The 21,231-nt window shown below is 44.9% G+C and overlaps 1 protein-coding gene across 1 annotated transcript in view; it reads right to left on the minus strand.

Annotated features, from left to right (window-relative positions):
• GREB1L (GREB1 like retinoic acid receptor coactivator) overlaps window positions 1-21,231 on the minus strand; it is a 71,640-nt gene continuing 50,409 nt past the window's right edge. The window contains exons 19-32 of the mRNA XM_088527251.1: window positions 17,149-17,264; window positions 16,510-16,754; window positions 15,091-15,653; window positions 14,487-14,589; window positions 9,969-10,124; window positions 9,592-9,731; window positions 7,824-7,985; window positions 7,302-7,506; window positions 6,504-6,669; window positions 5,301-5,528; window positions 4,233-4,374; window positions 2,958-3,158; window positions 1,641-1,779; window positions 1-164 (exon numbers count right to left, since the gene is read on the minus strand). Coding sequence (XP_088383377.1) covers window positions 1-164; window positions 1,641-1,779; window positions 2,958-3,158; window positions 4,233-4,374; window positions 5,301-5,528; window positions 6,504-6,669; window positions 7,302-7,506; window positions 7,824-7,985; window positions 9,592-9,731; window positions 9,969-10,124; window positions 14,487-14,589; window positions 15,091-15,653; window positions 16,510-16,754; window positions 17,149-17,264 — 2,730 coding nt within the window. The remainder of the gene's footprint in view (window positions 165-1,640; window positions 1,780-2,957; window positions 3,159-4,232; window positions 4,375-5,300; window positions 5,529-6,503; window positions 6,670-7,301; window positions 7,507-7,823; window positions 7,986-9,591; window positions 9,732-9,968; window positions 10,125-14,486; window positions 14,590-15,090; window positions 15,654-16,509; window positions 16,755-17,148; window positions 17,265-21,231) is intronic.

Below are 21,231 nucleotides of genomic sequence, written 5' to 3' on the forward strand. Positions count from 1 at the left end.
TTATATGTGGCGGCCCGTGAGGAAGTAGAGCGGCCTGTCCTCGCTGCTGTTGGCCGTCTGGAACTCGTCGCGCAGGCGGAACTGCCACTCGTCCTCGAGCTCGAGGCGCACGATGGTCTGGCGCAGGGAGCTGCGGTCCTGGCAGATCACGCACAGGGTGGCGCCTGTGGGGACACGCGACACCCGGCGCCTCAGCGGCTCCGTTACCACAGACAGACAAAACGCAAGGCAGGACAGTTCTCATTAAAGACAAAGAGAAAACCTGTGAGAGTCTGGCTAGCCTTAGTAGCATCAACCAGAGCAGACGTGGAATTAACCTGAATCGAAGAACCTCTGGATCACATTATGCCACTGGGATCAAGCCTGGCTTTTTCTTTGCCCCCACCGCCCCCTCTTAGTTAAGCACTTGTTCTGCACAAGATCCCTGTTGAACGGCGTTAGGCCAGAGCCGGCTCCTGAGGAGCTGCTCCAGCTTCCCTCACGGGCAAGAGCTTCCCTGGGCGAAGGGAAGGCAGGAGGAACCACAAACGGAGCTCCGGACTCCTCCCGTTTAACAAACCCATGGGCCTCCTTCCGGCCGTGGTTGCTGCTGTGAAGCCGCCCCGGCAGCCGGGCTCAGGATCCCTCAGGACAGTCTCTGCGCCCCAGCTGTGGCCTGTGGAAGCGCCAGGCTCAGTGCCCGCCCGCGGGCTCGCAGTGAGGACAGGCCCTATTGCCAGGCATCCTTGGCCTTTTTCATGCGGAAAAACCCGAGAAACAAAATGAAACAAAAACCCCAGCGGCCCTGGACCATCTAGGGCAGCTGCAGCTCTCAGGTGTTGAGCTTTGTAACCTGTAGTAAACCTGTATCTGTTTGCACATGTGGCTATATCTAAGAGAACAAGATTGCATGATGAAAAAAAAAAAAAAAAGAAGAAGAAAAAAGAGATCCCCATGCAGCTGAAGCACCAGAGGTGCCACGGAAGCGGCACCGCCACAGAGCAGGGTCTCCCCACACACTAACACCAACCACAGGGGCTTGAGAAGTCACCAGCTCCCGCCAGGGCGAGGGCAGCTCAGGGGCCCCCACGAGCGCCAGGACGGCCGCGCCGTAGCGCTGCGGAGCACCCGCGGCCACTGCTCACCCGTCACTGCTGAGCCCCGCGCGGCGAGGGAGGCCCTGGGCAGGGCGGGCGCCGCGCGGGGGGATAAACCCCCGTCCTCAGGGAAGGGCTGCCCCCGCCAACGGAGCTGCAGGCCGAGCTCTGCTTGGACAGGAACAGCCAAGCGCCAAACTCCCCTTGCAGCTGGCGATGCCTCAATTCACCGACCAATTTCCATGTACCCTTCTTCCTCTGCACCGATTCGCACTCCATGTTAATTTAACATAATTTAATGAATGCTGTTAATCAAAGCTTAACTTAATTTACCGGCCTTTACTTCTAACAGGGGCCTAAGTTTTGATACACGCCAAAATAATAAACAACCCATCCACTCAGCAGCATTAATTGTGAAAGGGGAGCTATTCTAATTATTATTTCAAGGAATTATTATTATTATTATTTATTTTAACGAATCCCTCCCTCTTTGGCTCTCTCAGTCGTGCTCCGTGCTGTTCCTCAGCAGGAGGCCCGGGCACGCCGGGAGAGCAGCCCCGGTACCTTTGAGGAAGCGGAACCGCTTGAGCAGGTCTGCGCCCACGAAGGAGTCGCACAGGTAGAGCAGGAGGCCGCTGAAAAACACCCCCTCGCAGCTGACGTTCACCGAGTGCGGCCGGGAGCTCACGTAGCAGATGGCCACCTGGAGCACAGGGGAACAGCCAGACAGCACCTCGGGGTTAGGAAATGCCTCAGCAAGGCTTTTGTACTGCAAGGGAACATAAATCAGTGGTAGCAGGCGAAGAAGCTGGTGCTGGTAAGCAATAAAATCTAGTGTGCAAACAGCTCTGAGCAGCCTTCACCTGGGAAATCAACACCACGGAGAAGAGAGACTCCTGGAACAAGCTCAAGGCCAGGCACTAAGTCCTGCATGTGTCATTCCAGAGCTCTCTGTAACCCAATTCCATAGTATGCGAACTACCTACTTATAGCAACTGTAAGGTTCTTTTTAATTTGCTCTTGTAATAGAGTTTCTTCTCTGAAATCCATAAAATTTGTCAGAACTAACCCCCTGTGAGACTTTGGCCTGCCTCAAGCTGATCAGTAGGTTAAAAAATTATGATCTGCCCTGTACTTGCAAAAACGTAAGTGTCCCTGGACTGCAGACCCTGGATAACAGCCAAGCAGCAATGATGATGGACCTTTTTTAAACTGGTTTTACTTTGTTTTAGGTGAGCTGCTGGTGGTGGCTACTCCTTCCCCTCTGCATGAAATGCTCGCTTTAGTGTGGGGTCTGCTGCTGGGTCTGGGTGGTTGCTGAGTGTAGGTCAGTTTGCCTCTCTGGTTTAGTTTTTTGGCTTATTTGGGAGATGTGAGTCTTGTCTGTGTTGTGAGCTGAGCCGTCTCCTTGGCTTGGGGAGACTGAGGTGTCTTAGGTTGTAATTCTGAGTTTGCTGTTGTACTGTACATGTTGCTGTGACTATAGTGGATTTTTTTGGAGTCTTGAGAGTCTGCCAGAGCTACTGTCAGCTGTGTTGGTGTTTTCCTGTCAGGCTGCAATTTAGAGAAGCAACTATCCTTTATTCATGAGGGTGGGAATATTTCTGGTTGCTGGGTGAGGTTATTAACCTTGTGAGGTTATTAACCTTTTGGAGCTTGTACATGGGTGTCTCGTGGGGTGACTGAGGCAGCCTAGAGGGTTGTGTCTTTCTCTAGGGGAGTTCGTCATCTAGTTGAGACACTGGAGTCTCACTGTTTCAGGGCAAAGTCTTCAAACTTCACCTGGGGAACACGCAAGAGGCATTTTTCAACACTGGAGCAAGAGGTTAAAGTAAAGGTTTGCATTCACTGGCCCCCATTTCCCCTGCAGACGTCTTGTACCTCGAGGCCGATGTTGAGATAGCAGTCGATGGCTAACACGGGGTTCTTGAAGTTGTGAATGGCCTTTGGGAAGAGTTTGTAGGTGGCGTGCTGGAGGAACTTCTCCAGGAGGAACTGGGCCGGGGCCGCGAGCAGCGTGTGCTCGCTGTCCGGGGCGCACACGTACTGCAGGGGCGCTATGGGCGCCAGCGCGTCCGAGACCTGCAACGAGAGCGAGCGAGGCCGCCTCAGCCCCCGCTGCTGGGGCAGCTTCTCTGCAGGGCTCCAGGCCGCTCGGGAGAGCATCACCACGACGGCAAGAAACCACGAAACGGTGGGAGAGAATAAAGAATCCCCACTTGGATTTTAACACATTACCACTACGTGGAAACTGAAGAGTTACTTGTGCTGTGGGTGCTAAGGACCCCTGTGGGTATCTCAGTTTCTAAAAAAGGATATAAAAAGGCACTGTTTACATTAACAAAACATCCATCATCCTTTCTTACTCCCACGTAGAATAAGAAATTAAATCCTCCTTGGGTGATGCAAAGAAAACCTTTCTACAGAAGAATTTTATCATGTATCAAAGCATTAGTACCAATTCCATAAGAAAAGGAAATTTCAGAAGCAATGAAGATGGCCTTCCAAAATACTCAAATCTGGCACTGAGAGACTCTGAAATACAGGGACAAGTCTTTAAAGAAGAGATGGTGTGGGAAGGGTTTAAAACCACCAGAACACCACCTGGTTTACGGAAGTAAAGCCAACGCTTTGAAACTTATTTCCATTTGAAGATAGTAGAGTTAACAAAGCGCAGGTGTAACACACACTGTGTAAAACACCCAGTATCCCCACAGCATTTTGGTAAGTTCTCAGATTTCCAGAGGTTCCTATTTTTAGTGCCTTTACTCAGGTCTCTTTTCTGTCACCAGACACAAGGACTGAAAGTCACCACAAACTAGCAGGTGCTGGCGGTTCAGGCGACACTAAAACCAGGTACGGGACACCCTGCCTGCTCTTGGTCAGGAACAGACCACGTGCTCCCTCCACCAGGCAAATCAGTGAATAGCTGAGACCAAGCTCCTTCCAATCCTGATTTACCTTCCAACAGATTAGGAGGGTTACTGTTAATAATTCATAAATAGCAAAACATCCTATTGCCTTCTATTTATGGTGGTCCAGCCCTACCACACATTAGGCCATGAAAGTTGCATGTTAAGCATATCTAAAGGGGTAGAAAATTCAGTATTTCTACAGGAAACAGGTCCTGATCTTTCCCTTCACATAGAGACTCACCATGATTTTTGGCTTAACCACGAAGTCCTTTTGTCCTCCAACCTGAATATGCTTCTTCATGACACTGAAGTTGTTGAAGCGGCAGATGAGCAGGCCACTACTGTTTGTCCTCAGGTTAAAATCTACATCTTCACAGAAATACCTGCACATTAAACACAGAATTACTAAACTAGCTGTGTCGCTGCCGTGAATAACCAAGCATTCACACACAGGTAGCTAAAATGCACCAGAACTGGCTGAGTGTTGATTTTTATAGCCGATCTGGTATGGTTCCTATACAAATTCCCTATAGAGTTATTAGCATCCACTTCTTCAACGTGCTCCTGGTGCAGGAAAGTACCTGCAGATGATTTTAAGACAAAACAAATCTTCACTTCCCTGCATGCATGTATGTTTCTTCCCAATACAAAGTTTGGGCAGCCTTCTCACCCTCATCACGTGTTGCCAACAATCAATTCTTCTCTTTTCTATTCCCGCCCGCCCTCTTCTTCTTTTAAAATACTTTTTATTTCATGATAACCTGAGTTATCTGACTAGTCTCCCTCAACAGTAGCTGAAAGAGACACAAGCACTACCTGGAGTGTTTTAGTCCAATCTACACTCTTTAGCTAAACACCTTTAGCCCCAGGTGCTTACGACCCCATGGAAATGGTCTTTTCACTGCAGAGAAGGCCTGGACAACTAGCTGAAGGAGGTTTAATTCTTATTAACTACAACAGGTGACACAAATCCTGTCCTACCTACTCAACAAACAGGTGCTGATTACGACAAGAAAAGCTCATTCCTGATTCTTTTTTTTCTCTTGGCATGTAACGTTGTATTTTGGAGACTGAGCAGAAGAGCCCTTCCGCTCTCAGCCTGACAAGCTGCAGCAGGAGCAGGATGATGATTCAGCCAGCTCTTCCTCTGGCTGAGCTCATGTTTGGTTTGATGCCTTGTTTGTTCAAGTGCAGCATACATCACTCTCATACTTTAGACGCCTCATCCTATTACCTCAGAAGCCTTAGAAGTATGATGGCAAGCCTCTTGGCAGGCCAACCAATTTTACCACCAACATGTTTTGCCTACCTGTTCAGATCGTATTGCACATTCTGGGTCAGGTCTATGTTGAGCAGTATAAAGTCATGCACGTGGCACCTGGAGAACGGGGCTTTTGCTTTCCTGGCATTCAGCTTGCTGTTCCACTTTTGCACACCCAGGATTGCATAATGAATGATTTTGGGGGTGGCTTCAATGTGCTGGAGAATGCTCTTCAGAGACACGTTCCTGCTGGAACCGTCGGGCTCCAGGGGCTGGCTGCAGAATGCAATCACACACAACGCACCAAGTGGGCTTGCTGCCATTATAGAGCACACACTTTGTAGCCACACATACATATAAGACAGAGACGTCTATAGGTACAAGACCAAGGAATCCCATTAACCCTCAAGACTCTATTCTAGATGCTGTAAAAATGTATACATTCATATATGTACACAGTTTTTTATCAACTGCAAAACCTATGGCAAACTAATCCTATCCGTACTATCAACCAATTCAGCACAAGAAAACGGGCATTTAAGCAGAATTAGGTCCTATATATCAAGTTAGGGGAGGAAGAAAAGGGATCCCCTCAGGCACCAATTTTGGAAGGCTTTTTTCTCTGTAAATGACAGCACAGAAGAACATTGAGAAGAGCAATAGCTTAATGCCTCTAAAAAGCTAGAGTTCTCAAACTGTTTTCATTGAGAAACATAAAACGAATCAGGGAAGTAAAGGATTGAGGAACCGTCCCACACAGGCACTAAATGCAAGTTACAGGCAAAGATGAGAACTAGCAGTACTGACTGTGGGTAGAGCCCAGTGACAGTGCAGCAGCAGGAGCCTGGGTTTGGCAGTCAACAAGACAAATTTTCAGTGAGCCTGCACATCTGCATGAGGGGCAGATGGAGGCAAGGAAAAGATGAACTCGTTTTTGAATTTTAGGTTGCATATCTGCCAATTCTAGAGCTCCTATAATGCCTGAATAAAAACTGCATGACTGATAACCTCTTTGAGGCCCTTTGGCTAAGAGCCTGTTGCTACTATATCAAAGACATGGCTCCAAACAGCTCTAGCTTAGCAATATTTAGAGCACATCCCCAGCAGTCCCGGTGCTGGCCTGTTCCAGGTGTCATTGTTCATTCACTGCCAAGTGCTAGAGATGGACCAGTGTCACAAGGCACAGACTGGAGCAGTGTTGCTCCCTGTGACAGGCCAGTGTGGGTCCCCTAGCACTGGGTGGTCACTCACCTGGACTGCTCATGGACACTGTGCATGTTCCACAACACACAGGAGTCGTCCATGACCACGATGAAGGGCCACACGCACTGGCGCTTGACTCCCAGCTCCTCCAAGCGGTTTCGTTCCAGCTCTAGATTGTGGTAGGAAAGTTCCTTAATAAGAAATCTGGCAGCACCTGAGAAAACACCATATAGAAAATGTACACAGATCTTTATACTAGACTTTATCACTCTCTCTTCCCTTCCCTGGCCTTCTGGCCATCAGGGCATCCTGAATGTGTGCAGAGAGGGGTTTCAAGAAAAACCTCAAGCACATTTGAAGTTCAGAATCTACTAAGTACAGCAGAGAAAGGCTTTGTGAACACTGCAATCATTGCCTTTTATGAACTTAGTGCTCTTTGTTTAAAAAGAAGTCAATGTGTCCCTTTTTCTCTGCGAGCACATTCTACAAGGCTGGTTCCAAGAAAAACAGACCTCTTTAGAGACTCTATGGAAGATCGTTTTGTAAGCATTAAGGAATAACTTTAGCCAAGAAAGGGCTGACCTCCTAAAACTGAAGATACTTAAAACCTCTTTCAGGAAAAAACTCAGAGAATGAAGAAGGAGAATGAAGTCCAAAGTTAAAGTCTTTAGTGTTCTGCAGTTAATATTTAACCTTAGCTAGCTAGAAAAGTTGTAATTTGAAAAATCACATGCAAAAATATGTGAAACGAATATTCAGGCAGCAGGACTAAGTCAAAGAAGTGAATAGGGCACAAAAGACTTTTTTCTGCTGTTTTCACAGCAGTGCATTGACAGTGTCTCTTACCAATGCCAGCGTTGTTGAACATGCCTGGCAGCACGAGCATGATGTGGTTGGGCCAGTATTTACGGTAGAGGGGCATCTCATACTCCTTGACTACCAGGAGGTGGAGGTGGCTGATGCCTTCCATGGCATGGTAGAGGTTCAAGAGGCCGTGCTCATGACGACCACTTGAGGGAGTGAAGATAGGACTCTTGACTGCATTCAAATTCTGCTGGAACAGGAGATATTTTGCCATCATTAGGTAAAAAAAAATGTTATTCCTGATGTGAATTTTTATTTAGTTATTATTGATGTTGGATTGTAAGACTGCAACACGTACAGTGGAATTGAAAAAGAGAGGATTCTCCTCCAAAACTCCAGTTTTAAGGGAAGTCAGATGAAAAAAAATCACACAAAGGGCTTAAAAAAAGAAAGAGGAAAAATGGGAAAAAAAACAACAAACCACCACTGATTTTCAAATGTACATCAAGTCAATGGAATGCAGTCCAGGCAGGCAGCCAATGGAACAGGGCAGCACACACCCACCTTGTCAGAAACAAGAGGGAGACGCATGCTTTCTAGGTGCTTTCCTTGCTTGCTGAAGACAAAATGGTTCTCTTTGGACTTGGGGATTATAAAATGCAGTTGAACCTCTTCTCCTAGCATTGAGGATGAAAACGTGAAAGCATGCAGGGTGGAGTCAGACACCTGTACAAATAAAAAGGGGGAGAAAGTTTTAAAAGCTAGGAATCCATACGATATATATGGCAGTCTACTCCTGCATGTCACCAGTGGCACGCAGCCACCAGAGGAAAACATCCCAGGCACTGTCTTTCAGGAACTACAGTTAACTTTATTATATTCTCATTTTGCTCCACCACAAGCCATACTGCTGGGCATGTACCTTGTGTCTTGCTATTGAAACAACCAGTTTTCTTTGTCAGGAACAACCCATTTGGCCTGGAAAATATTTTTTCAATTCTTAAAAAGAAAAGTGCAAAATACAACCTCTAGGAAATACCATCCAAACAAATTTGCTCAGAACATTCAGAGACTAGTGTAGAGTAGAGGTTTGTCATTCAGAGACTCCAGAAGCAGCACAACCACATTAGTATGGTATTTTCCTGTGATAGTACTCTGTTTCTAAGCAGCTAGATAACCAAGTATATTTTGGTGAACTTGAGTTTTCATGGCACCTCACTGAACTGGGTAAATGTGTACAAAAAGCCTACAAATCTTCTGTAAGACTCCATCCTACAGCAGCATGTATCTACCTCAAGGGCAAAGCAATTACTCTGAGCACTCACCTCTCTTTATCTTTACTAGAGATGGAAATAATTGGCCTATGTAGAGATGAAAAATGAAAAGGGCTTTAGCTAAGTCCTGTTAAAGAGTTTTAAGAATCTCTCTCCCTTCATAATGGTTGCTCACCAATGACTCCTCCTTATGTGTGCAATTTCTCAGTGTTCAATTATCCTAATTCTCACTTAGATGTGACAAAGATATTTAGCGGTATTACTAGTAGTTAAGCACACAATCACCCCATTTGACCAGTTGCACAAAGATGAGAGAGGGAACAACAGACATCCTTTGGGAGGATTTGCTTGTGTCAAGATACTTAACGAAGAATGAGGTTTCAATCAGACCTGCTGGTGCTGTTCCATAAAACTGACCTTGCACACTTGCATGTCAGTGTGTCTATGCTGCGTGAGGTTCAGCAAGCTAACAGTAAACAAGGAGAGAAAGATTTGAGATAAGAAAATCCCAAGTAAATAATTTGTGGTGGTTAAGAAACAATATCTGAGCTATTAACCAAGAACAATCCTACCTGCCAGCCTTCTGTGAGCATAACTGCTTGTTGTGAAGATCAAAAGATTATTAAAAGTGATGCCTTCCGTCCAGTAGCTCAAAAGCTACAGGTGGAGAAGCATGGACAGTCACATGCAAAGGAGCTTCCAGTCTCCCAGCACAGATGTTGATGGCTGGTGTTTAGGTAAGACAAGCATCTCTGTTAGTCTCTGTCACAAAACAGAGTGAGCCTGCTCAGGGAGCTGAGCAGTGCTGCAGCTTGAGGCAACTAGCCACATATTGACTCTTTTCAGAGGCAGCTGAAGAGATGAACTGCATATGCAGGATGCAACAGACACAGTTGATACTGCCAGGTCTGCGGCTCAACATTTTCCCTGAGAATGGAAGAATTAAGCATCCGCAACTCAGGGATGATGAAAGCAGGAGTCCTGAGAACAAAGCAATATGTCTGCAGAGACCACAGGAAAAGCAAGGATGCAGTTAACGCTTGGCCCATGACACCAACCTGTGCCGCAGGATTAATATCCATATACTGGTGGCACTGCTCACAGTGGTGGAAGGTATTGTAAGCAGCATATTTTGTCAGCATCATGGACACTGTCTCTCTTTTCTTAGGTTCCTCTGGTTTTGTTTCTTTGCTTGTTTCTGTGCACAAAGAAGAGTACAGAAATTTTACAAGTGCTGAAAACGGAGACTGTGACAATACTCTGCTTCTGAGATGCTACGGTCTTGATAGCAGTTTTAAAGAACGAACAAATTGTTTTGTTCCATATCATTTTGAAGATTTCAGGCTCTTGTGAGAGCACGGGTTCGATCAAACCAATCAAGTATTCCGATTCTTTTCAGGAAAGTATCCTACAACAGTCCACATTTTTTACTGACCTTGTTTCACTCTTGACAGTTGTTCCGTATATACTGGACTTATAGTTCTGTACTTGGGGTCATGCACGCTCAGGTCAAAGGACATTTTACTGAAGATCTCAATATCCGGCCAATGGTCATTGCTAGGTTGAGTAATTTCACTGTTTTCTGTATGATCTGCAACAACACACTTCAGTATCAGACCTTATCAGCCACTCACTGAAAGGTGTTTACATGATGTTTGCCTATTTAGAATTGCATGAAACTCATATGCGCACACACATACAAAAAGAGGTATCTTTGAATATCATAAATATTAACCAAAATTGAAATAACAACTCACACAGAACCATTTCAAACCAATGGGAATACCTTGGAACATGTGTGGAGGTGTGTGGAGGTGAAGAAGTTCTCATAAATAGCTCCTCACCAGACTGCTGAGGTATAATTCAGTCTAGTTTATACATAAAAGTGCTAAAATGAACAGTTCTATCTGTGCAGAAGATACAGGTTAAGTCTCCAGTCTCTCTGTGGCTCCCTTTGTAGTAGAGAGAAGGAAAAACAATGAGTAAATGAGAAGCGGAAGTAACTAGAGCAGAATGAGAAAAGCAAGGAGAAAAAGGCTGGGAAGAATTACGAACTAGAAGTAGGGTACAGGAAACTAGAGTACAGGAAAAAGATAGCGAAAGAGCCACTCCCATCAAAAGATGGGAACTGAAAAAAAAACTGTAAAACCAGGACCCTGGGTTTCAGAATGGGAAAACTCAAACTACTGGAACAACACACGAAGCTGAACACTAGACTGAACTCAAGAGAGCTAACATGGCAGAGCCATCATGATCAGAACCACACTGAAAGGTATGTCCAGATATTAAAAAATAAAGATTGAAAAAAAAGGTACAGATTGCAGGACATCAGTGTATGAAAGGAACTCTACGGAAATACAAAGCTTGGATACAGCAGGACACATCTCAAAACCACAGCTTCCCAAATACCAAGTAGAAAATAACAGTTATCAGGAATGGCAGAGCTTGTACATTCTTGACTGTGATGGCTGATGAACTTCCTTGATCTGATAGAGGAAAGTCTCAAGTGCAGGTAACGAGCACTGCAAAACACTGGCCATAGAATCACAAAATGGTTAAGGCTGGAAGGGACCTCTAGAGATCATCTAGTCCAATCCCCCTGCACACACAGGGTCACCTAGAGCACGTGGCACAGGACTGCGTCCAAGCGGGTTTGGAAGATCTCCAGAGAAGGAGACTCCACAACCTCTCTGGGCAGCCTGTGCCAGCGCTCTGTCACCCTCACTCTTAAGAAATATTTCCTTAAGTTCCTGTGGAACTTTTGGTGCTTCAGTTTGTTGGCCATTTCCTCTAGTTCTATCGGTGGCCACCACTGAAAAGGGGATGGCCCCATCCTCCTCACTGCCTCCCTTGAGGTACTTAGAGACACTGATTAGATCCCCTCTCAGCCTTCTCTTCTCCAGGGTGAACAGGCCCAGCTCCCTCAGCCTCTCCTCATAGGGCAGATGTTCCAGGCCCCTGATCATCCTTGTAGCCCTGCGCTGGACTCTCTCCAGTAGCTCCACATCCCTCTTGTGCTGGGGAGCCCAGAACTGGACACACTAGAGAACAACCTTGGGCTGAGTTACCATGAGTTGACTTGGTTTCAAGTCAGAGGGAGGACACAACAAAACAGGTGAGCAACTGGAGCTACTGGTAGACGAAAGGCAGGTTTAGACTAGAGGCTGGGTCTACGGGCAAGGCCATGCTCATAGCACCCTGATGGGCCTAAACGGACCCTGGGCAGGGGCAGCTGGGGGGCCGTTCACCTGACTGGCACCGTGTTCTGCTCAGCCCAGCAGAGCCACCTGCCAGGTGAGGCCTGTTCCTTAGAGCACACAAAAAATCCCGAGGGAGCTGGCGCACTACGCAACCACACTGGGGAAACAGGGACCTCGTGAGAATGAGGCTTGAGTTTCTTTGAACTGCAGTCGCCAAACACAAGTAACAGCCTACCTGTGCAGGGAGAGCGCTAAGAGGAAGGGGTCTCATAGGTGCTGTATCAGAAATGGGACCAAGAATAGACAAAAGTCCACCAGGAACGGAGACAGCTTATTGGAAAATTAAGTACTGTCTTACCTGTCAGCAAGTGCACAACAAAAATAAGGTTTGCCAAGTGCCAAACTGAGGTGGACCTCAGAAAAGAGCATGAGAACGATTTGCTTGGTTACACTGACTTATATAAATAATAATTTTAAAAAAATTATTTATTTATTTTTGAATTAGGACAATAAGGTCTCCAAGTGAACAAAAGTTCATTTTTGTTAATCAAAGGATTAACAAAAATAAAAGCACGAAAATGAAAATTACTACAATCCAAAAATGGACGCAAGCTACTACAAGCTACTCTCAAATCAGAATAAAAGAACAATCTCCATGGCACATTTCTGGGTGAACAGGCATGGGAAATCAGAGAGGAGCCCGATTTCAGCACAAGTATAGCACACACGATCTACAGCACCCTGGGTCCACTGCCTTCACCTTGGGGATTCAGAGCTTGGGGAGAGTGAAGGAAATAATTACAGATGTAGAAGTAAATGAAAAATGCAATAATGTGTAACATGGGTTGATCAAAGAAATGCCATGTGCAACTTTCTTTAATGATACATCTGTTTTTCTAAACAAAGGAAATGCAGTGCATTTTGTCATTCTGGATTTAACTAAGTAAAGCATTTTAAAACATACTATAGGAAAAATTATTAGTACAGCTGAAAAAAACATGGCAGCATGTAACATTAAAAGCATTAAGGCAGATGGAGGTTGGTAGTAAAGTTAAAGAGCTGCAGCAGCAGCTGTGTTGCCTGTTATTTTTACTAGTGTTACTGGCTCAAAAACCAATGGCTTAAGCTTGCGAGTGACACAAATCTCATCACTGTCAATAAGAGGAAGAACAGAAAGTCATCCAGAAAGGACTCAATGCCTTTGAAAACTATGGTAATAGAAACTGGGTGATATTCATCAGAAGATAAATGTGAGTCACATATACAGTCAAGGACCAAGAGCAAGAATTTCTAGAGCAGGTTGAGTGCCACTAAGTTGGAAATGACAGAGTTGCAGAGGGACTGACGAGTACAGGCTAAGTACCAGGGCCAGAGAAACAGAAGGAAAAAGGACAGGTGCAATCATAGGCTCTACCAGTCATGGGCTTCCAGTGGAGGCAGGGAAATATAAAAGCTGGTGTACTCTGAGTTGGTTGAACATTCCTGCAGAATACTGCATGCAGTTCTGCTCACTCCTTTTCCAGAAAGCCAAACTGGAAACAGATTCGTAGAGGAGAGATACAAAATCAGGGAGGAGAAAAAAATGAGTCCATCATTTGTGAGGAGTAATCCGTAAGCTGGCTCAGGCTACCTAGATGAAAGCTGAGCACATACAGGATTGCAGACTGAACACATCATAGAAGCAAACATCAAAGAAAGGAAAAATATTTTGATTTTTTTTTAAAAGGGAACATCTTTGAGTTGGAGAATAAAATTGTATTTTCAATCATTAGAGCAAAAAGGCTCTATAAAAGCATTCCAGTAAAAGCAGTGGGAGCAAAAAGTCACAACCAAAAACCCCTAAGTAAACTCAAACTGCTCTTCAGATGGAGCTTCGTACATTCCTGGCAGGGGTGTGACATGGTGGTTGTGATCACAGCAGGCCGGACCCCATGACGTTGGAACTTTCTTGCATTTTGATCCTTCATACTAAGTTTCTGAGATATTTAAGTTCAAATAACAAGAGAATAACAGCACCCAAAGCTCCAAACCACAGAAAAAAAAAAAAAAAAAAAAAAAAAAAAAACCGATTTTTTACTTATTAGCACTTTCTGAGCAGAAATTGAAATCAGTCTTTTTTCAAGGCTACAAGACAACTCTTTTCTGAGTGCCTGTCTGAATTCTGCTTCAGGGAGCTCTCTTCACTATAAAACCGCACAAACACCCTAAAGCAGATTCATTTCCTTTAAAAGGTTGGTGTATCCCAAAACTGGGCCCTGCCACAGCAGTTATGGACTTGGGAGATCCAACAAATGAGGAGATATCCAAAGAGGCTCCCTCATCCCTTTTCTCCTGAGTGTAAGATCTTCTGGAGACAGAAGACAGTTTTACCAGAAATCGGTACCTATGTATAATTAAACACAACCAATATCGAACTTTCTGCCAGAAAAGGAATGTTATTAATCTGTCTTGTCTGTTTAAAAGCTAATGGCACTTAAAATCTAGAAGCAGAGATAACAAGGGCAGATGTTGACTCCTTATTTTTGTATTCACTTTGATTTCAGTGCTATCAAAATAGTTCTCAGATAAGCCCTACATGAAATTTATCACTTTCTTTGGCTATGTTTAAATATAGGCAGATGTCTGCATCAAGTCTAGTTACCCATTAATGGACAGGGAAAGTGGTAGGTATACTTTACAAAGTCTTTCTGTGTGCCTAAAAAATGTCACTTTTAAGAGACTCTTTTTAATGCATATTAAGAATGACTACTTACTGGTATTAATCTCTTCTTCATCATAAACATCTACTTCCAGCAACCTGATCAGCATGCGAAAAAGAATCCGCAGGAACTGCAAGTATGAGCCAGTCTTTCCCACCTGAATCAGAGATGAAAAAAAGTCCAAATTCCATCTCAGACTAATATGAAGAAAGGTTACATTTCAAATACAGGTATTTGGGCTTGCTCTTCCTATTTTGCTATTCTAGTTCTGCCTGAAAACAGAACAAGAAATATGTTCTCCATTAAGGTGAAAGGTATTACAGAATTGATCTAGGAGCAAAATCTGGCCCACATCTGCATCACTTTTGTATATAGGGAGATGGGCAGCGGTCAACTACTCCTTTAGTGATATGCTCATTGCAATTTTATGCCTGTTTCCATGCATTTTATTTAGGCTAAAAGGTGACACAGAATCACACTTTTTCTCCTTACCACTTCCAGTATGGATTCAAGCTGAAGGTTTGACAGATTTTTGCTCTAGAAACTCATTACTTTTTTCAATTTTGTATGGGGCCTTTAAAGCATAATCCCCACTTACATCTGTAGCAGTCCCCATCACCAGTCCTCTCACCGTGCAAGAGGAAGGAACTTCTCTTACTTGTGGTGGTCCTGTCAGAAGCAGCCGCCGGGGGTGGAAGCTCCTCGAGCCGGACGCCTCCCCCTGGTTGCTGTAGTCCGCGTGGTGCTGCCGCGCCGTCGCCCACTGCCTGTAGTACAGAGACTGCTCCTCGCTGTTCATGTCCTTGTGCAGCAAAGGCCTCAGGGAGCTCAGCCACGACACGTCAGCGTGAGGCAGGAGGGAAGAGGAGGAAGGCAGATTCCCCGTTTTCTGCGAGCTCAAGAGGCAGTAGGCGGCTTTGGAGAGGATGACAATGCGCGGCAGGGCGGCACGGAGGGCCTTGCCGTCCTTGCCCGAATGGCCAGGCCACCGAAATGTCTGGGAGACAGAAGACAGTGAGGACAGTTTAGAAGTGGTGCTGCTAGCCATGTGGTTAGCCAGGGAGTCGCATTCTTGCTTGAGGGCATCTCCAGCTGTGGAACCCGGGCAAGTTCCCTCATCTACTGAGCTGTGGGCCACAGCCTCAAAGTTGAACGATGGCGCCTGCTTCTGAGTCTTGTCTGCAGCACTTGAGGAGCTCACACCGTTGTCAGCCAGGGAACCTGGGGAAACAAAGGAGCAGGCAGTGAACAAATCCTGGCCAACATTAGAAAATACAAATAAAACATGAGCTCATTCGATGTATGGGGCAATTCTAGCTTACAGACACTTCTGGTCAGCGAGAACTCCTAGGCAAACTCATTACCTGGCTTAGGTTAGAAGGTCATTTCATTTAAAAAGAAATCATCAACATCCATCTGTCCTTCTTGCTGGAAAGGCAACAGCCCTTCTAATTAGTGCTCTGAGTGCAAACAGAAGTGCCCCAATACCAAATGACAGCAAATCTGTGTTTATTAACTTTCATTTCCCAGCTGGGATTTGGAATTTGATGGTAGTGCTTTCTGAAATGCTAGTATGACATACCACATCAGAGCAGTTTGACCCTCCTTGCTGTGGAGAACAAAGCATTCATTTCCCTGCAACCTTGGTGTGAACTGGACTATGTTCCCTCCTCCATACCAGACAGCTTTAAGTTAATATACAGCGAAGACTCTGCACATAACAGAGCCCAATTCATTCATCTTAACACAGCAAACACACGGGGCATCAATGAGAAGGACCCAAAAGCACCAGAAGAATGCAAGACAGGAAGGTTGGTGAGGTTAGTTTTTCCACTGAGTCTCAAAGAAGAAAGGCCAGATCCAGGCATTCTGCTGGTCTTTGCAAGAAGGCCTAACCCTCACTTAGCCACACCTACCTCCACAGCTACTGAGCGTTTTAGTATCCCTAGAATTTTAGGCCTGCAGGAAGATGAAGCTCAATTGCCCCTATTTGACTACATGCACGTTTACATTCAAACTCTGGTAGCAGACGACTGAACAAGCACTCTTCAGAGCAACAGCAGAACAAACAACTGACCTGAGGTTCCAGTGACAGCACTGCTGTTACTCTGGGGTCTGTCCAAGTCTATCAGCAGCTCATCAGAATCATTCTCGCTACCATTAACCTTCTCATGCTCCTTCTCACTAAGGTCAAGAGCTACAATAGGCCCTCGGATTGCCTCCTTGGAGACATAGCAGCATGCCAGGCCTACTTCTTGCTCTAATGCAGTCCGTGTTAAATAGCTTGAGTCAATTAGTCGAAGGTCACAGTATTTCAATGACCTAGAAAATCCAACACAAGAAAAAAGAATTTTTTGTTTTCTCTGAACACTATCTTTAATGGCTTATTAAATATTCACAAGCAACATTATAAACCAGTAAGTATAAAATTATTTAAAAACACCCACCACATTTATGTTTGTTGATACCTTGAATGAACAGGTGTTCACTGAACCACACAGTGCAGAAGCTTTACTTTTTACAACCTGCATTTTACAAAATTTTAAACTATACCCAATGAGATTCGTCTAAAATAGACTTTTTGAAAAAAATAAACAGATGGTATCAGCCACCAGTAGCAAGTCATATACTCATCCTCTCTGAAAAAAAAAAGAAAAGAAAAAAACTTTTCTAAACATTTTAGGGAACAACCATGTTGCAAGAATCACAACAGCACCTGGGGAAAGTTTCTCCCAGAGGGTCTTTGCCAGTTAGAATGACAATGCAAGGAAGACCTTCCAAATCCTGGTAGGTGCGAGGAATCCAGTCTTCTGGCTCATTTCCCCTCCAAGCCTGTGAATAGAGAATATTCCAGTCACATCTAAATTACACTTTCTAAACTGTCACCTATTTGACTGTTTTTTGTTCTTGCTTCTTCTCAGTCTTGTAGGGACATCAGTATGCATTACTGAACAGCCAACTGGAAGGAGAAGTTTCAGACAGGCATGCATTTCTTCCGGTAGTCAACTGTTAGCCAAGCATTAAATGCACAGCAAAAGGATGTATAAAATACGTTATTTGGTGCTGGAAACATATACCTACTGTGGCATTAATCTGGTCTGTCAGAAAAAAAAATCATTTGATATTTGTCAACTTGAAATAGAAGGTAAGTTCTTAGAAAGTAGTGTACAGCTTAAATAAAAGCTTCAAGTGGAATGTGAAAAAGACCCAGTGATACTCACATATTTGCTTAAGCATTCTATATAAAAACAGATTAAATAAAAGAACAAAATTTGCATTTTCATTGGAAGAGACTCCACGGGTACGGACTACAGCCTACCAAGGCCCAAGACCTCGTGACTGTTGTTTCTGCCTCAGCACTGTGGGGTGATGGCTCGTGTTGGTGCCACATCTTCCACCTTCCAGTTCCTTGCTTCTGAGGAGCTTAGTGGCCCTGGCTGAGCCCATCTGTGTGCTGTCCGTTGAACACAGCCACCCCAAAACACTGCTGTATCTTGAGCAACATCTCACTTGCTGTATTATGGCATAGTAGACTGCCCACACTTACAGAAGACATAGTGATCATATATATATATTTGATCAAAAAGTACCTTGAGCACCTTTGAAAGGAAGCAGTGCTGAAACATTGAGTTTCTACACCCAAATAGGTGAGCGTTCTCTGATTAATTGCTGCTCCTCAGGGACCATGCTGCAGGCCACCACCTCTCTTTAACAAGTCTACCAGTTGGCAAATACCAGCACCAAAATTAACAACTGCACATCTCATCAGAGCACACTGAAGTTATTCTGGCATGGGCAATCATAGGCACAAAATCACAGTCTTCAGTCTTACGGAAGAGACAAAAAAAATGCTCCTCCTTGGTACAAGCCAAAGGCAAGCACTCTCCCTTAGGAAGGAAAGCAGCCATTCTGTCCCACAAACATTAAGATGCTGAAATGCAAAAGCGCAGGTGCCTGTCCAGCCATCCCCACCGATGTGTTGTGGGTGCTGCCTGGGAGACCTAATGACACAACCCTTGAGATTGCTGACCAGGAGAGCAGCACAGCTTGTCTTTCCACATAACCCAGAGACTTGGCACTTCCAGTATCATTTGGAGAGTTATGGTCTCTCCAGACAAGGAAATTAAGTCAGAAGGGTTTCAGAATCAGCAGGTATTTGAAGTACAACATGTCATTGCTGGGAAAATCTTTTCCTGCTTTTTCTTAATAATGGACAAATACCAGTGAGGGAGACTCCTATCCAGCTGAGGCTCAGAATATACTATACTAAAACAAAAACAAATAAGCAAACGCAACTACTCAGAAAAAAAGGGCAAGGAAAGGGAAAAGAAAAAGGAGAAGAGGAGAAGAGAAGAAGAGGAGAAGAGGAGAAGAACTTTTTCATTCCTGCATAGATCTGCAAGACAGCAAGTCACAGCTGTCTCAACAGAACAACCAGACATGCGCAGGCTTCGTGGAAAACAGAACCTGCAAGAATTCTCCCTTGATTCCTCCATTCTCGATCTCTACGAGTCCTTCTCCTCCTTCCCTTCCTCCTCCCTCAAAAGGTCATATTTTATGAATCATCTCAGGTGGATGAAGAGGATGAAAAGGACGACTCGCTAGCACATCTGTGACTCAGTGCGCTATTTTACCCTCCTAAAATTTCACTTGAAAAAAGCTATGACTTTTTTTTTTTTTTTAATTAGAGCTTAGGAACAGTATGATTCAGATCAGCATTACCCTCTTCTGCTGCAGTTCCATCCTCTTTCCCCAGCCTTGCAGCCTGCTAGTTTTTTTGCATTCCCTGTGTAGCAGGTTCATAGGAAGAACCAGGAATGTCTCCAACCCCTGCCAAGCTGCACGGGCTCCGCTCAGCAGCCCGCAGCAGAGACACGTTCTGCGGCCCAGCAAGGTGAGTCTAGCTCTGTGTCCGTCTGCTCCTCCAATGCTGAAAGTTTCTAAGAAAATGCAAGGCTAGAAAATGACACAGGGAGACAGAGATACAAAGCTCCTGATTTTCCTTCTTCTGGCCTTTTTTTTTATTATTTTAATTTTATATTTTTTAAGTGTGTGAGGCTTTGAAATGAAAACTTAACTTGTATACAGAAGATGCATTTCTGAAGAGGGATGGAGAACTGCATCCTTACGTTCCTCCCTTTTGAACAGCTCCCAAAGTGTTTATTTTTTTTTATTATAGCTAAAGGGTGCCCTCTACTGCCATGGCAACATGCTTGGTTAACAAAACAATTAAATTACTTCCCACCACCTCTTTTGCTCTGCACTTCAGGTGCACCTTCCACCTTGCAGCCTGGCTTGTTGGACGTGCCAGGCTCGGCTGGCAGAGGGGAGCTGCTGCCAGCTCCCTCTGCCCTGCCAGGGAGAGGCTAAGCTAAGCCTAACATCCCAAAGGGGGACACTGACACCTATAAACTGTCTCTCTTCCCCTCTGCAATCCCTGAAAAAAAAAATCAGAATGGAATCTCATCCTCCCTGAAAACAACAGCAGCTATGTGTGGGAGCAGCATCCCAAGGCTCCTTTTCTGCAGGAAGTTCTCGGTAGGCAAACACTGCCCGGCCGCCCCGGAGGCGGCCTGGGCGCTCACAGCGAGAGCAGAGCACAACCACCCGCTTGCTCTAGCGCTCCAAGCACTGCACAGCCCTTGGCACCAGAAGAAATGCCAAGCAGCAAGGAGCCTACATCAAAAGGTCTGCAATAAATGCAGACTCAATGAGAGCGTAGCTGATGCACTTTAGAAGGGGAATTAGCTTCATAAGCCGCTACCATGTTAGATACCCTGCGTTATCCCAGGCACCAGACTAGCAGGAGTGGCAGACGGGCAGAAACTCCCAGGTGACCTTCCCAGGCTGCCCCAGCAATGTGTAAGGGATGCAAACCTGGGGCAAGGGCCACAAAGAAATCCTCACAGCGCAGCCCAGAACGACTTACGGGTGTCTAGCCTCTAGCCAGTAAATCCAGCAGCTCAGAGCTCTTAGCTCACAACTTGTTTTCTTCCTTCCCTACTTTTCCTTTCCTCTCTTCCCTTTCCTGCTGCAGAAAAGGTTTGAGAAGCAGAGGCAGTAGCTTGCTTAAAGAACATGTTATCTGTTTGTGACTGCAGACAAGCTCTATGAAGAAGATGCACAAAATTCATTCCTTTTCCTATGTTGAACACATAAAACAACTTGTAGTAGAAAAAACAGATGAATCTCTGTGTGAGACTTAGAGCAGGGGTCAGGAGAAATAACCAGAATTGCTTTCAGGCTGGTATTAAGAAAGGCAGTTTCCAGTTTTTTAATTCATAGGAAAAAGATTTGGCTAGGAGCCAAAAAGTAGCATGCTGTTTTAAATCTGTGCAAAAGTTTAGCCTCCTGTAGATCTGTGGTGCAGAATAGGCTTTCAGCATGCAGTGAGTTGAGAAGCCTGTGAAAAACAGAGTCCTTTACCAGGTATCAGAAGTCCTTTACCAGGCAGAAGATGGAAGAGAGCAGATGACAGATAAACTAGACAGACAGATAAATGTGTGGAAAGAATTAGTTTCCCTAGGGAGATGTGAGCTCTGCTTTCGGAAATTCAATGAAACCTATCTGCTCTTTAAGACTTCTTATGCTATTACTCCACTTTAACAAGTGTTTCTTTGTTCCTGTATTTGACTTCGCAGACCAGTAACAATTTAATTTTTTTGTGTTTCTAAATTGGTTATGATTATGAAAAGTATGCTGCACTTCCACAGAAAAAGACACAGAACGTGCCCCCTTTTTCTACAGAACAATTGACTTATACATACACATATGTGTAGGAAACCACACGAAACACGCA

Source organism: Tinamus guttatus, unplaced genomic scaffold (genome assembly GCF_059628265.1).
Source record: "Tinamus guttatus ecotype Peru unplaced genomic scaffold, ASM5962826v1 Tinamus_guttatus_pri_ptg000271l, whole genome shotgun sequence".
NCBI classification, from domain to species: domain Eukaryota; kingdom Metazoa; phylum Chordata; class Aves; order Tinamiformes; family Tinamidae; genus Tinamus; species Tinamus guttatus.